Source organism: Etheostoma cragini, chromosome 6 (genome assembly GCF_013103735.1).
Source record: "Etheostoma cragini isolate CJK2018 chromosome 6, CSU_Ecrag_1.0, whole genome shotgun sequence".
NCBI lineage: Eukaryota > Metazoa > Chordata > Actinopteri > Perciformes > Percidae > Etheostoma > Etheostoma cragini.
The window spans coordinates 20,195,698-20,210,880 of NC_048412.1; the positions used below are offsets into that span (position 1 = coordinate 20,195,698).

Consider the following 15,183-nt stretch of genomic DNA (forward strand, 5'->3'; position numbering starts at 1 on the left):
GTGTGTGTGTCTCTGTGTGTGTGAGAGAGTTATACATTATTCCTTTTTATCACAAATCACTGTTGGACTTATTTTCATCTTTCCTATGGTGTATTCTTTTGTAATGCAACAAAGGAACAGAAATATGTAAAAGAGGAAAACAAATACACAGAGACACAGAGGCAGTGGAAGCTAATGGCCTGTAAGGTGTTTTTGTAACATTTTCATTCACGCATTTTAAGTGTTTGTGATGCATCTCTGTCAACCAAAAAGGGTCCAAGTGATCTTTCTCGCCTGTAACACCTTTTTATTCACCTTCCTTTTGTTTCTTTTTCAATAAGCAGCACAACATGTTTGTTTATCACATTAGAAAGTGTTAAATGGGTTTGTATCTTGATATATCGGGATCCCACTCTACTGTGATAATTCAGTGTGTCTCTATGTTAAACGTATCGCCTTTTTGGATAACATTATCCCAGCAGACCTCCCCCCCTCCATTCATTTCCTCTATCTCTCTCTCTCAGGTGGAGGGAGACGGGAATGAGGAGGTTCTGAGCTGTGTGGGTGGCCGTAGTTTCCGCTCAGTGAGGGAAAGATGGTGGTACATCGCTCTCAGCAAGTGTGGGGTAAGCACCAACCTCTGACCCACCTGCCCCAACTGGCTCTTTGTCTCCACAGGGCCGGGTGCACCAGGCAGTTGCCATGGTGACTCACCACCTTTATCACACAAACACTCACAAGGCTTTGGCACAAACACACCCACAAACATGCTGCTTTTCAGATAAACATACGTCATCACTGGACATCAGGCATCAGATTATAAAATGGGAAAGCTCACCATGAGGACAACTCGGTGAAACTCTGGAAGTTGAGGCCATGTTTTTGTGCTGTATCTCGCTATACATTTTAAATCAACTTGAACATAATTTCTGTCTCAGTATGTGCTTTACCCTTTCAGCATTTTGCCCCATGCCACTTTTTAAATTCTTAAAGTAAAGTAATCTAAATAGGTCAAACCTGCATGGAAATTTAAAACTCCAAATTCTCCAAATGAGAAAGATATAGATTGATCAATGGATCTATACAGTATTTACGTATACATACAGGATTAGGAAGGATGCTGTTCCATGTTGCTGACCATCTGATCTGATTCCATTTGTAATACAGCCAAAATGACCCACAGTCCCACTTGCCCTACAGTCATCCTGAATCTGTGCATCTCGATTTGAATTGTCTCTGGACACCGTGAGGAACTTTATCTCTCTCCCATGCTACAGCTGTGCAACAAGGCACTGAGACGCAAATATGCAACTCTTTGCTGAAACTGTGATAAACATGCCTTACAGGGCTCTGTTGAAGCCTATTGATTAGCTAACCTTTGGGAGTTTTAAGCATTGTGTTATTTTATAATGAGACTCAGTGTTGTGCTAATGGTGCGCTGGGAGGAAAAAAAACAGTGTTAGTTGCGATGTGTTGTTTGTTGATAGTGACAATGGAGTGTGTCACTATGTAAAGAAATTATGAAATTGATAGCTCTGCCCAGTGATGATTCATCCTCCTACACAGATGGCTGTGTAGTGTTTTTTTATGCATGCAGTGTTTTAACGTTTTTGAAAGTATGGAAGGCAAAAGGTGAATAAGCAATATTTGTGGATCACTGTATGTCTGCCTGCCATCAGTGTCACACTTCGGGTTACGTGTGTGTGTGTCTGTGTGTGTGTGTGTGTGTGTGTGTGTGTCTGTCTCTTTGTGTCTCTGTTCGTGTTAGTTTTTTTTTTGTAGATTTGTGCTTTTGGTTGAAAAGGGATATGATTAGAATGGATGTTTCCTGCAGAGTGATGTGTAGTGTCGCGGCAGTGTCCGCTGATAGACGTGTGGCCTAATGGCGTTGGACTAAAGTATAAAAGCTTGTCTCCATTCCCAGGGACATATGCACGCCACGTCCCGCAGCCAATTTTTACCCCTCGCCTTTCCGCTTTCCTTACGCTTTCACACCGCTCCGTCTTTCTTCCTTTGTCGATCACAATCACTGGCTACGTCTTGCTCGCTTTCAACTCTGTCAACAAGCTGTGACATGCTTCACGCCATTTAATATCAAGTTACTACTCCTTCTCCCGCTCCTCTCCGTAACCCTATCTCTAATTGTGTTTTTCATCTCCATCTTGCCATCTCACTGGTCTTAGCCCTTCTTTGCCTCTTGCTCATTCCATACATTTTCTTGAGCACTCTAATTTCCATGTGCTGCTACTACTATCTTATCCCGCTCTCCTTTCATGTACTTTCCATCTCAGTCTTTACCTGTGCTGAAGTGGGTCTTATTCTGCATCGGCTCATAAGCCCTTTAAAACCATAGGATGTCTGCTCTCAAGCCCCAGATGTGGACCTGCCTGCACAAAATGGTAAAATGTGATTGTTATTTAACATTTCCAAGCAATGACACTTGTTTAATTATAGCAGGAAACCTCAAGGCTGGAAATAAATATTATTTTGTCAGGGAAAAAAGACATCATTAATATAAATAAAATTCAGGTCATCACAAATTATAGTGCAGAGGACATCTAGCAGTCAGACATCTTCTCAGACAAGACAATTGCCAAAACAAAGTTCACTTATATTAGCAGGCTTTGAATGTTGTTTTTTCTCATGCAGATGCTTTTGCATGTCTAGCACTAATTACAGTGCTACATATGCTACATATAAGGGTTGCCTTTTCTCTGTTATTGCCTTTCATGAAACTGTTTAGCTGAGTTTCAATAATATAATTTGTTAATTGTCTGCCATTAATTGAAAGTGAACAGAAAACTGAACAACTCAATAACATGGCGTCATTGCTCGCCATCGACCCCAGCAACCGTTGTCTGAGCGTTATTTTATGAGGCGTTTATCCTTGTGGTCTTTCAAACAGGAGTGGAGAAATGGAAAGCATTGAATGGCTGTAATCAACCACTGCTTTATTATGCTGAGCAGAATTGCTGCTAATGAAAGCAAAAAGCCCTAACAATTAACGTGATTTGCAGTTTCATATATCAGTGTTTCATTCTGCAGCAGTGCACAGCTGGGAGTCTAGTGTTAGTGGTTTGTTCACATGTCTGTAATAGCAGGATAGTCAAGTGTCTGTCTCTAAATATCTAGAGACATACACTAAGTATCTAAACTGCCAAATTCAATTTGGGTGAAGCGATGATTACGTTTTTGGTAGTCTACCGGTTGCAAACAAGCTTGTTATGGAATGGCACACTAAGGTGCTGACGGATAAGGTGTTTTGTGTTTTTAGTTGTGCTAGACCAGAGAATACTATTCAGTGAAATTAGATCAGTTATGCTATTATGCCCTCATTGATCTCTGTGGAGTTTGTTGGAACTGATGTAATGTAGCGATTTATTTTGAGTAAGCACTGTGCCAGACTTCATTTTAAAAAACAATAGCCTTTTTTAAATTTTACATTGTTTGTCAGCATTGCAACTCATCATATTTAGAAAAGCAAATTTGTCCCAGTGTGCTCTGATTAATTTTGCATGTTGAAACAAAGCCATCATTTTTGTTTTAATGTAAACTAAATTGCTGGCATTTCTCTTGGTGTTTTTCACCACTTTGGAAGAAGGGTATAATAGTAGTAACAGCTGTCATTGTCATATAAAGAAATTTACCAGTGCATTGCTATGGCTTTTAGGATAACAGTGAGCATGCACCCATATACAGAGGTGTTCTCCTCAATACAGCGGGTTTGACCACGACCTGCAGCCCTTTGCTGCATGTCATTTCCCCTCTCTCCCATTCCATGTCTTCAACTGTTCTTTAAAAATATTGGCTGAAAATGCCCAAAATAATTATCTGAAAAATAAAAAAGTATGATAATTTTACAGTACCAGCTTTAAAAGTGACGTGTTTTCTTTTTAAATTAGTGCTAATTGATCTGCTAATTATTTTTCTCAATGAATTGATTGATTGGATTAAAATCTGAATCTCTGATATTTTAGACTGACTTTTTGCCTCCATGCCCAAGGTGAAGTCAATGAAGTAATGGTTTTCTGAGTTTGCTGTTAAAGGTCCCATTACATGGTGTTCTTTGGATGCTTTTATATAGACCTCATTGGTCTCCTTATACCATATCTGTCTTTTTCCCCAAAATTCAGCCTTGGTGCAGAATTACAGCCACTAGAGCCAGTCCCACAATTACTTTTCCTTAGGGCGTCCCATTTCTGAGTCTGTAGCCTTTAAAGGGGGGGGGGGGGGGGGCCTTGACCAACTGCCACTTTGCTTGTTTGAAAGCCATGAAATCTCTCACTCATGGGTGGGCCAAATTATCTGGGCGGGCAAAGCAGAGAAAGAGGAGGTAACCTTGCCCCTCATGACCTCATAAGGAGCAAGATTCCAGATCGGGCCATCTGAGTTTCCATTTTCTCAAAGGCAGAGCAGGATACCCAGGGCTATCACCATTTCTAGCCACTGGGGGACCAAAGGCAGGCTGGGGGAACGCATATTAATGTTAAAAAAACCTCATTAAGTGAAATTTTCTTTTTCATGCCATGGGATCTTTAAAAAACTTGACTGGCCCTGACACAGAGCCCTGACCTCAACCATATCAAACAATTTCAGGATGAATTGGAGCACCAACCCCAATTCAATGCCCATAGCTCCAACATACTTTTGGAAAGAGAGTCCAAATAAAAGATGTCAGCAAGTTGCATTATAGAAAATGTAAATTACAGTATATTTAGAGGTACAATAAAACCATACAAGGGACTAAAAGTCAGGATATATTTTACCATTCATTTTAGAATCTGTCTCTAATGATTCCCCTAACTTTATTACTAATACTAAGTGCAGTGCTGGAGTACCTCTTTGATGTCCCGTGGTTTTGGAATGACATTCCCAACAATTGCTTATGAGAATAACGTCCGGCTGTCCACATGCACTGTTGGTCCAGAGAAAAGATCCCCCCTTTCAAAAGTGCTTTTGAAATGCAGTTATCAGCAGCGCAGAGAAGCACAAGATGTACAAGACAACACAGGTGTTTGGATTAGAGCAACATCCAGTGTGTCAAATATCAGTTCAGTATATCAGAAGTGGATGCCTTTTAAACCTGAAACCAACCAGCAACCCTAAAATCATCCTGTGACTCCCTGTCAATCCCATCAAGAGATAATCCCTCCTGTGTGAAGTGCTACTTTTCCCTCAACTCTCCTTTGGGCCTGCATACATCTCTCTTTCCCTCTTTGCGTGTGCTCCTTTCTCTTCATTCTGACTTTCTCTTTACCTGTTTTTTTTAACCTTCTCCCTCTCTACATCTATCACTCTCTTTATCTCTGTCTCCTTGCTCTTTGTGTCTGTATTGATTTTGTGGCAGTGCATGGTCCATGCTTCTCGCCCTTTTTTGATAGAGGTAGTGAGATGGAGTCTCAGGCTGCCAAATGAAATCAAAGTCTTTTTTTCTCCCCCTCCCTCCCTTTTCCCTTGCTCCACCGCAACAAGCGCAAACTCCATCGGCTTTGAACTTGTGTGCGTGAAATGAGCTCTCTGTGCTCTGATTGTCAACCCCTCTCTGTCCACACTCTCTTGTTCTCTGCTCCCCATCTCACTTTTTGCTCACCTCCCCAAATTCACTTTTTAGTTTCACACTTTTTATTTGTGTGACTGGCAAACACGAACATCATTCCAACAAGGTTGTCACACACAGGAGAGTTTATTTCGTCCATTGTATTTCTCTTTTCCTGCATGTTTACATACTTAAATATTCTCTTTTTGTGCTCTTCCAAAACATTGCAATGTAGAACAATTATATTTGATTGACATTTAATCATAATACGCCTAACAAATAATTTAAATGCATCACACTATTAATAATTTAAAAAAAGGAATACTGTGCATTAAAGTAGAGGATATTGTTGGATCCCTCAATTCTTCATTCCTGTTAATTTGGGTCATCATTTTATTGGCGCCACAGTAGGCAGAGCAGCCTAGATTTCTTCTTTAATTCTTTCTCTACATACCTGGGGGATCCCAGGGCACTTCTAGGCAACTGGGGGACCATATGACACAATTACACTGAGCAGCTAAACCAACAGTGTGCCCGTCCCAAAGGAGGATTTGGATTTGGTTTCCCCGTCTTTTGAAAAAGGAAAGTTGGACCAACTCTGTTTTTTAAAGTTAAAACTGTGGTAGACAGGAATCTTATGTTACAACACGTCTCATCCAACAAAATCTCATGCAATTCTTTTGCCCCTTGTTCACTAACACAACATTCTGGTGTGAAAAATGGACGTCAGTGGAAAATTACTGTAGGAGAAAATGATGAATCAAGCAGAACTGTTTTATCAGTTCACAGATATGTTGCTTGTCTTCTGAGTGAAAGCAAGGTGGTATTGTGACAGTGTAATATGAAATTCAACATCCTCTGGGATTGTAATTTTTTGGATTTGGTGATATAGATTAGATTATTATAGATTATCTTGCTCTTCAGCTAAAGTAAGGTAATGAAAACAAGTTTAATTTTGGAATTGGTTCCAGTCTCAACTATTGGGTTGGTACCAAAAAACAACGATAGAAGTTCTACCATCAACCTTGACAAATAACCAGTAGTAGTTTGAGGAGGGATGCCATCCCCCTTGTTAAGAAAATGACCAAAGTGCATGTCCCTTGTTAACAAGCCATCCTCACTCTCATTCCCCCTTCTAGCAGAGAGAGTGCAGGGGAAGAGGGGTTGTTTAGTTGAATATGTTACAGTCTGCCTAACGATTGAGCCGTTATCTGACTGAGGTTTGTGCAAGTTAAAATCTTTGCCCCAGACCATGGCTCAAATATCAGTAGCCTAATTGCGCTGTGCGTTGGTAAATCTGTGGCGCTGTTCGTGGTGCTGCTGATGTAAATGGGGTGGTTAGCTAGTCAAGGGATTACTTCGGAGAACTAAGAATATGAAAACCAAGAAATCTAAAAGATACAAAGACGAACATAGCATGTGATTTACAGAGCTGTAAGAGTAATGTCTAAGAATATATCTTCAATTTACAGAATTACAGTTTTAAGCTTTAATATATATTTTGTACAGATCACAAAGCCTGAATACGTTTAGTACTGAATAGTATGTTTTTTCATCTCACCTCTCTTCTCTTGCAGGGCGATGGCTTGCAGCTGGAGTACGAGATGAAACTGACCAATGGCCAGTCTTTCTGGACGGAGCATTTCTCTGCAGATGAGTTTGGTAAGAGTGATTAGAGAGGAAGAGAGAGATTATGGAAGGAATCGCTGATGGCACAAGCCAACACCACTTAGCATGGTCAATAAAGCACAGTGAACTGAACAAATTACAATAATGAAGGGACGGCTGAATGAATTAATGATGATAGATGAACTGAGAGGAAGGGATGAAAAGAAAAAGAGGCCAGAGTAGCTTCTAAATGAATTATTCCTACATCTCCAATGCCCCCCAACCCCCATTCTCGTTTTTTAACTAATCCAATATCCTCATCACGTACCTGACTCTGGGTTTTCATTCTTTCCTTTTTCTACTTTTTTTTCCTCTATTGCCCTTCTCTTCTTTAACTTTCTATTCTACAAACCTTGACTTCTTTCTTTCTGGTTTTGACTCTACCTCCTTTTGTGCCTTCTTTTATCCTCTTTCCATCTTCCTGTTTTTTTCAATCTTTTTTTCTCATTAATTATTCTTTTTTCTTTCATTCCTCTACTTCCTCCACCCATATTCACAGGGATCTTGGAGACGGACATCACGTTCCTGGTCATCTTCTCCTTGGTGTTCCTCCTCTCCTGCTACTTTGCCTGTAAGTACTGTCTTTTCCACTTACTGTATCTGTCTTCCTCCCTCTTCTTCCACGAATGAGACAATTTATTCTGACTTTCAGAGCCTGTGGCAGTCATTAAGTGCCCTTTTCTTCAGATCTATTATAAAATCAACATGTTTTCTTGATGGCATAAGAGTAAGTTCTCATGTTTCCTCTGAAAAGTAAAGGGGTAGCATGTGCCTATTTTTCTTCTCAGGCTGAGAGTTTGTCAGAACAGAGAATGAGCAACACAGAAAGCAGGAGAGAGAGGATGGCGACAGTGGGGTTTGGTTTTCGTGTAAAGGTGAACGGTTGAATGGAGAAGGTAGCGGTAGCCTTAGGGTTAGTGAAGCGAGATTGTCTCATGAAGGTCACAGCTCAAATAACCTGAAGAAGCTCAGAACAAAAGCCCTGGGAATGACTTAACGCTCAGCAAAAACTCTTGTCACTCGTTCCCTGCTTTCTTCATGTATTGTTAGGGTTTCTTGTGCAGCCGTATATGTTATATTTTACAAATGTTAAAATTAATTTACTTAAATTACAAAAACACAACTGGTTGTACAGGTGCAGTGGTTCTCTACCTTTTTTTGCTAGTTTTGTTAGCCAGGACTTTGCAATATCCCCAATAGAATGAAAGTGAATTTGTTTTTGTGCTCACAGCTTTAAAAATATATACAATATGAAAAATGTAACAGCAACAGATACCCTTGAGAGTCCACAGAACAAGCTGTCTATAGTTTTTATTGGGGCTATTTTTTTGTTGTTGGTAGAAACCCTTCCCAATTAGTAACAAAACAAAGACGGACAAAATACACAGAGCTACCTATAAAAGCGTAGCCCCACCTAGTGGCAAAGTCATGCCACACTACTGGTTACTAATGCCCGTAAAAAAGAATTTGCTCCAAAACTTCTTCCTTGGCCCATGCTGCACTCCTCCACCAAATCTTATGAAAATCGGGCCAGTCATTTTTTCGTCATCATGCTGAAAGAAAAAAAAGAAAAATAAATCTCCTTGGGGGAAGTAATGAAACATGGACACTGAAGGATTCTGATTCTGGAAAGAGATTTTGCTGTAAAATGTTTTAATGTGCTTTTAAATGCTGCAAGTACCACAAACTTAATTCCAGTAATTCTCATTTTACTTCTGCGAAGGCAGAACTATCAGACATATATATCATATATATCTGGGCTAGTAAAACCCAAACTATCTGAATGGTTAACTCCCACAGTTGGTGTGTGAAAACATTTTTTTTTCCTTTTTAAAGTGAAGGAAACTGGATATTAAGCTAAAAAATTAGCATAAATTATCCTTCACATTAATTCAGTGTCATCAAAGTGTCTTCTAGTCAAATGTATCCAAATCTGAGTGCATTGGTTGGAATTGGAAGTGGGCCTTTTAAATGATGGGGGTTAGGCAAAGTTTATTTCCTGCTTTGCTTGCCATACTGCAGAGGAACAAAGTTATGTAATGAGGTACAAATGGATCCTTTTGCTTTTGAATTCTGCAGGAATGTGAAATTGTGACTGTATTTTCTCAATTCCCCATGTGCATATTGCTTCTACCAGCTTCTTTTGAGTATTCATTGACATGGAGGCTTGAGTTTTATTTATTTGCACAAGTTAAAGTCAAACAAAGGACATAAACATAACAATGTAGAGTGTTGTGGAAATAGAAGAAAACAGGGCTAAAGGGAATTTTATTTCATTACTTTTACCCAAATGAAAACAATACCTATAGATTATGAAAGATAGGAAGCGGTTTCAAAATATTATATAAAATATTAAAGATGACACTTTTCATGTTCGGGTGAAATTCTTTTGATAGTCACCATTAGAGTACCTTTTGAGAAAGTCATAGAAAGCCAAGCCTGGGCTTATACATGGCAGCTTTGAGTGAGTGGGAACGTTTATGACCCTTTCTGCCCTGTAAATTTTCTTCTGGGCCACTTTTGTTTGCATGGGTGTTTTTGTATTAAAATTGGCTGCTTAAATACACATTAAAATATGTTCTCACAGCTTAGGGAGGGAGAGGGGAGAAGATGTACAAGGTCTCATCGAGAGACCGGCGTCACAAGGTGGATGCATACTAATGGTCGCTCCTCCCCATTTATCTGGCCCGCTTCCTTGTTTTTTTTCCTTCTCTCTGTCTCACACTCTTTGTACCTCTCTCGCTCTCCTTCGCCATCTGTTTGCATATCTCCATCCTTTTTATCTCTATCTCCACACACACACACACACACACACACACACACACACACACACACACAAGCCTCAATCATCTCTATATTATTCTTTTTTTCTCCCCTGCAGACAATCTGAAGGGAAGACAGCTTCTTCACACAACCTACAAAATGTTTATGATGGCAGCAGGTGTGGAGGGTGAGAGCTTCTGTCCCAAACACACACACACACACACACACACAGTCAATACAACAATGAGCCTCTCAAACGGCTGCAGCATCTTATACCTTAATCCCCATTTCAAGAGCTGAGATATTATCGCCATTATTAGCCTCTGAATAGCAACTTTTGCAAACCCTGAGCAATGCTGCAGTGTTCTGTGTAGCATGCCATTTCTGATGAACAACCCCCTTAACCTCTCCTTTCCTTTTTCATCTCCCCCCTATCTCGCTTTCTTTTCTCTCACTTGTTTGTCCCATCTTCAAATCCCTTCTTGATTCTCCTGCCACCCCTTAATTCTCTTTCTTCCTCATATCCCACTTCTCTGAAGCCTTCTGCTCTTTTTCATCTTTTTATCAATACCTCTTCTTTTCTATCTCTCTTCTCTACTCCCCATTTCTCTCCCCGTCTCCTGCCCCTTTCTCTTTCCTCATTAACATCTCCCTGTCTTCTTTACCTTTTCTTCTTTGTGACATCTCCTTCTTTTTTCCTTTCCCCCCTCTTCCTCTTCCAACACCCCCATCTCCTGCTGTCACATCTTTTTCCTCTCTTCCTCCTTCTCCCTTTCTCTTATTTTCCCCATTTCTGTCTTCCCTGCATCTTTTTTTCTACTTGTCAGTGCTCAGCCTGTTGTTCCATTGTGTCTACTGGGGCCTGTATGCTAGAGATGGAGTTGGCAACGGCAGCCTGAAAATACTTGGTGAGTTCTTTTACTGCATTGGCCACTGACTGACTGATGCTGCCTCTGCCTCTGCACTGTAAAAAACCCTCTCTACCTGAGCAGGATGAATGAGTGGACAATGAGGGATGTGTGTGGGTGGCAAAGTGCAATAGCTGGTTTGATGAGCAGAGGCAGGACCATGCATGATTCTGCATGTGTGTGGCAACCTGATTTTATCTTTCCCCTATGATATTACAGATTTGGAAACCACAACCTAACTAACCCCCTCTGTCTCACTCCTTCTCTCTGTCCGTCTCCAGGGAAATTACTGTTCTCCGTCAGTTTCTTGGTGTTCCTTCTGATGCTCATATTGTTGGGCAAAGGTTTCACAGTCACCAGGTGGGGGTTTGCACTTTTATGTGTATGTGTGTGCGTGCGTGTGTTCTTGTGTGTCTTCAAGCCCATGTGTGTTTGTTTATGCAAGACTGTCAGCTTGTGCAGGTGTGTTTATGCTGCCACTGTCACTGTCACAGTCACTGTCACAGCCATAGCAGTATCTCATGAAAGTATCTCATGAAATGACAATGTTAGGTGTCAGTCAAAAAGTCAGTTAGTATGCTGGGTGTGATGGTGTGGATGAACACCTGATATATCAAAGGAGTGTGACAGATGGATGCTTCTCTGATGTGAACTTGATGTTGTCTTTGGGTCTGCTGCAGGATTACACTGCAAAGCCAGCTGACACATTTTTTGTTTGCTTCCTGTATTCTGGCAAGAATTAGTGGACATTTGCTTGGGACAGGCATCATTTCAGATAGCACGCACAATAGATGATTTACGAATTTATTTTTGAACGTCCAGTCCAACTTGCTCCCTGTTCTTAAACATTGTTGCTATTCTTCCAAGCTATCCCTAGGTGTTGGTTCCTGCGTCAGTTTATGTGAGAAACAGCTAAATAAAATAGCAGTTCACAAGGTTTTAAGTTTTGCTTCATGGTGAGTCATCATCTAAACCACCGCTCACAGATAGAAGATTGGTCCTGCTTCGGGCTCAGTTGAATATTTTCCAGATGGAACTCTTGTAACAAAAACTGAGCTTGCAAGATTTAAGCTGGCTTCTTCGACTCCAGGATTACACCCTCCTCTGGGCTCAGAAGAATCTCTTAGACTTATAAACCCCTCTAAAGCCCTGGTGAATAAACTTAAAACGGCATCACTATCAAGCTAAAACCATGGCTGTTTATCTGCAGAAACTGATAAGTCAACTACAACTTTGATGTGTTGTCTCTGGTGTGTGGTGCTGAATTAGTCAGAGCAAAAGGATATTTGAAAATACTTGTTACATTTGCTAACTGCAAATAAATAAGCGTTAATTTCTGCTTTTATGAATACGTAGAGCTTTTTTCACAGCCTGCCGTGTCCAGGAGTCTGCAGCCATTTAAAATTTATAAAAAGTTCAGAGCTGAACACACCAGTCCTTTGCTGGAAGGTGTTGCATAGCTGCTTTTAGACTATGCTGTCTTTGCTTTGTGTGTAAAGAAACAAATGTGTGATTTTGTGTTTCCATGCATCACCCCCTCTGTATGTGTATCTTTGAGGGGGTGTTCTTATCTTCTGCTAACCCGGTGTTTGACCTTTGACCCTCGTTGTGTATGTGTTAATGTGGGACAGAGCAAGGATCAGTCACAGTGGGTCGGTTAAGTTGAGCATCTACATGACAGTCTACACAATCACCTACGTCATCCTCTTTATCTACGAGGCAGAGGTAACACACACACAAACACACACACACACACACACACACACACACACACAGTACATTACCCACACTACACTGAGGTTATTTTACTTAATTACTTATCTATGAATTTTTCATTTTTATTATTTTTAATCAGAAATTCTCAAAGCCTCAGCTAGTTTCTTGAAAACCCAAAGACACTGAGTTCTTAAATGTACAATAATGTCAAACAGAAAGAAGCTGCAGAACCACATTTGTATTACTATTTTCAAAAACTTTATGGACAAAGATTAATCAAGTAATGGTGGAAAAAATATTAGTCAAAATAATATTTTGTTGCAGCCCTCATAAAATCATCTGTACAGTAGTTAATAAAAACTCAGTCTCTTTATTTTGAATTAAGATTCCAGCTCATAAAACATTTAAACACTTCGCTTCTGATGTGATTCAAAAGCAGCATCTGAATAACGTCCAGGATGACTTGTTGACTTCTCTGTTCTTGATGATTTCTGACTTGATACAGTATCTGCACTCATATTATTGCTCTCGCCGGCTTTCTAATAATCTCATAAATATTCATGGTAGAGTAGAGCCCACAGATCAACATGGGCTGTAATGGCTTTTTCTGTCAAGTTACTTAATTACATTGATATATCGCTAATTATGAATATAAAACAAGTTGATTGTTTTAACAAAAAAAAGAAATGCCTTGATGACTTTCAATGATCCAGCAACAATGAGGCAACTAAAAGCACAACTAAAGAGATTTGCACTAATTACTGTACCTGAGATAATAAATCTTAGATCAATGAAAGTTAGACAGCATAATGAGAGATCTCCAATCTCATTAATCATACCATGTCTCTCTGTATGTGAATATGGAAACAGATTTTTAACAGCTATGATGTTATAGCATATGAGCTTCTAAATTAATTATACACCTGAGAGTGTTACAGTTACATACATCTGTGCATGCTGCAGAGGCTTCACCACAGTCAGATTATGATGTTACATTTAGGGACAGTGGATTACAGTCTTTGAATACAGCCTATTAATGACCCAGTGGGAATAGTGCAGTAGAATTATCCTTGCTATATTTAACACTGGAGCCTATAGCTATCTCACACACTGCAATATGTGGATCTGAAGCAGTGCCTGCCCTCTTACATGGTCCCTGCTTTTGAAAAGCTCTAAACTCAGGGGAGCTCCTGCTAAAAATACACCAAACTAGGTTACAATTAGATCTGAAATAAAGAGTTGAAGAGTGTTCTTGGTGCTGGGCCTGCTGGGAATCGGACAGGCCTTGGTTTGCCAGTTGGAATCCAAGAAGCTCCACACCGAGCCGAACCGATGTGTTATGTAGCACGAGGTAACCGTGTATGGTCAATGCTATCCAGTCACTGGAATGTGAAAAGCAATCTGGTGTCCGCAGTTGCAAGCACAACACACACACAGACACACACACCGTTGACCCAGTTGAGAAGAACAAGTGTCAATGTCAGAGACTCACACAGAACGCAACAAGATGAGCTTTGGCTCGGTCATTTCATCGCAGCGGCTGAACCACGAGCACTCCATTTTAGTAATTAGGGCACAGACCACAATGTGTAGCCAAGCCAAAACTATTGCTTATTTTTTTACTTTTAAGCCTAATTTTGGCATAACTTGTCACGTTCCTGTGCAAGTTCTTTGACCCAGGTGAAGTGCTGTACGCCTATGACAGCCCCGCAGGCTACGGACTGATGGGCCTGCAGCTGCTGGCCTACGTGTGGTTCTGCTATGCTGTGCTGGTCTCTCTGAAACACTACCCTGAGAAACAGCCCTTCTACATCCCTTTCTTCACCACGTACACACTATGGTGAGACCTGCATGGCTTCCCCCACTCTGCCCTTGTTGCAGATAATAGCACCTGAGCGAGATTGCAAGAGTAGAAAAATCCACTTCTCTCTGTTTGAGGTCTCTTTAATTTGACTAATTTATGCTGCTCTGTAAAACTGTACATGAGATAGCTAATGCTTTAGCATTCCGGGAATGAAAAGTTGTTTATTTAACACTACCTTTCTACAACATTGCGTGCCCAACCTCTGCGCTCTACTAACACTGTAGATAATTATACTTGAGTGAATGATTGCTGGAGGAAAACATCTATTTTTACTTAGCTGGTGATTTACTTGGTTCTCTTCTGTCTACAGTAGTTTATGCTATGTTTTATAATGTTTTAAACTATCTAGCTCACATGTGTGTGTGTGTGTGTGTGTGTGTGTGTGTGTGTGTGTGTGTGTGTGTGTGTGTGTGTGTGTGTGTGTGTGTGTGTGTGTGTGTGTGTGTGTGTGTGTATATATATGTATATGTGTGAGCTAGATAGTTTAAACATTGTACTGGAAAGGGTATTTCCTTTTTAAATAACCCTGAGAAAAACTCTTCAGCATACGCTTCTCTGACCTTCACTCACTGGGTGTGTTAGCATGAACTTCAAATGAAGTGTAGATTACAAAGACTAATATTATCTCTGTATTTCTCTCTAATTGCTAACGCAATCTCCCGCCTCATTATCTACGTCTCTCCTCTCCTTCCATCCTCCTCTTTCTGTATGCTTTACATCTGTTTCTACTCTCCCGGCTTCTCAGTTCT

General features: G+C 40.4%; 1 protein-coding gene across 1 annotated transcript in view; it reads left to right on the forward strand.

Annotated features, from left to right (window-relative positions):
- tmem145 (transmembrane protein 145) overlaps positions 1-15,183 on the forward strand; it is a 39,207-nt gene that overhangs the window by 18,688 nt on the left and 5,336 nt on the right. Inside the window, exons 4-11 of the mRNA XM_034873602.1 lie at positions 358-605; positions 7,093-7,177; positions 7,683-7,754; positions 10,065-10,133; positions 10,774-10,854; positions 11,136-11,214; positions 12,486-12,579; positions 14,238-14,410. Coding sequence (XP_034729493.1) covers positions 358-605; positions 7,093-7,177; positions 7,683-7,754; positions 10,065-10,133; positions 10,774-10,854; positions 11,136-11,214; positions 12,486-12,579; positions 14,238-14,410 — 901 coding nt within the window. The remainder of the gene's footprint in view (positions 1-357; positions 606-7,092; positions 7,178-7,682; positions 7,755-10,064; positions 10,134-10,773; positions 10,855-11,135; positions 11,215-12,485; positions 12,580-14,237; positions 14,411-15,183) is intronic.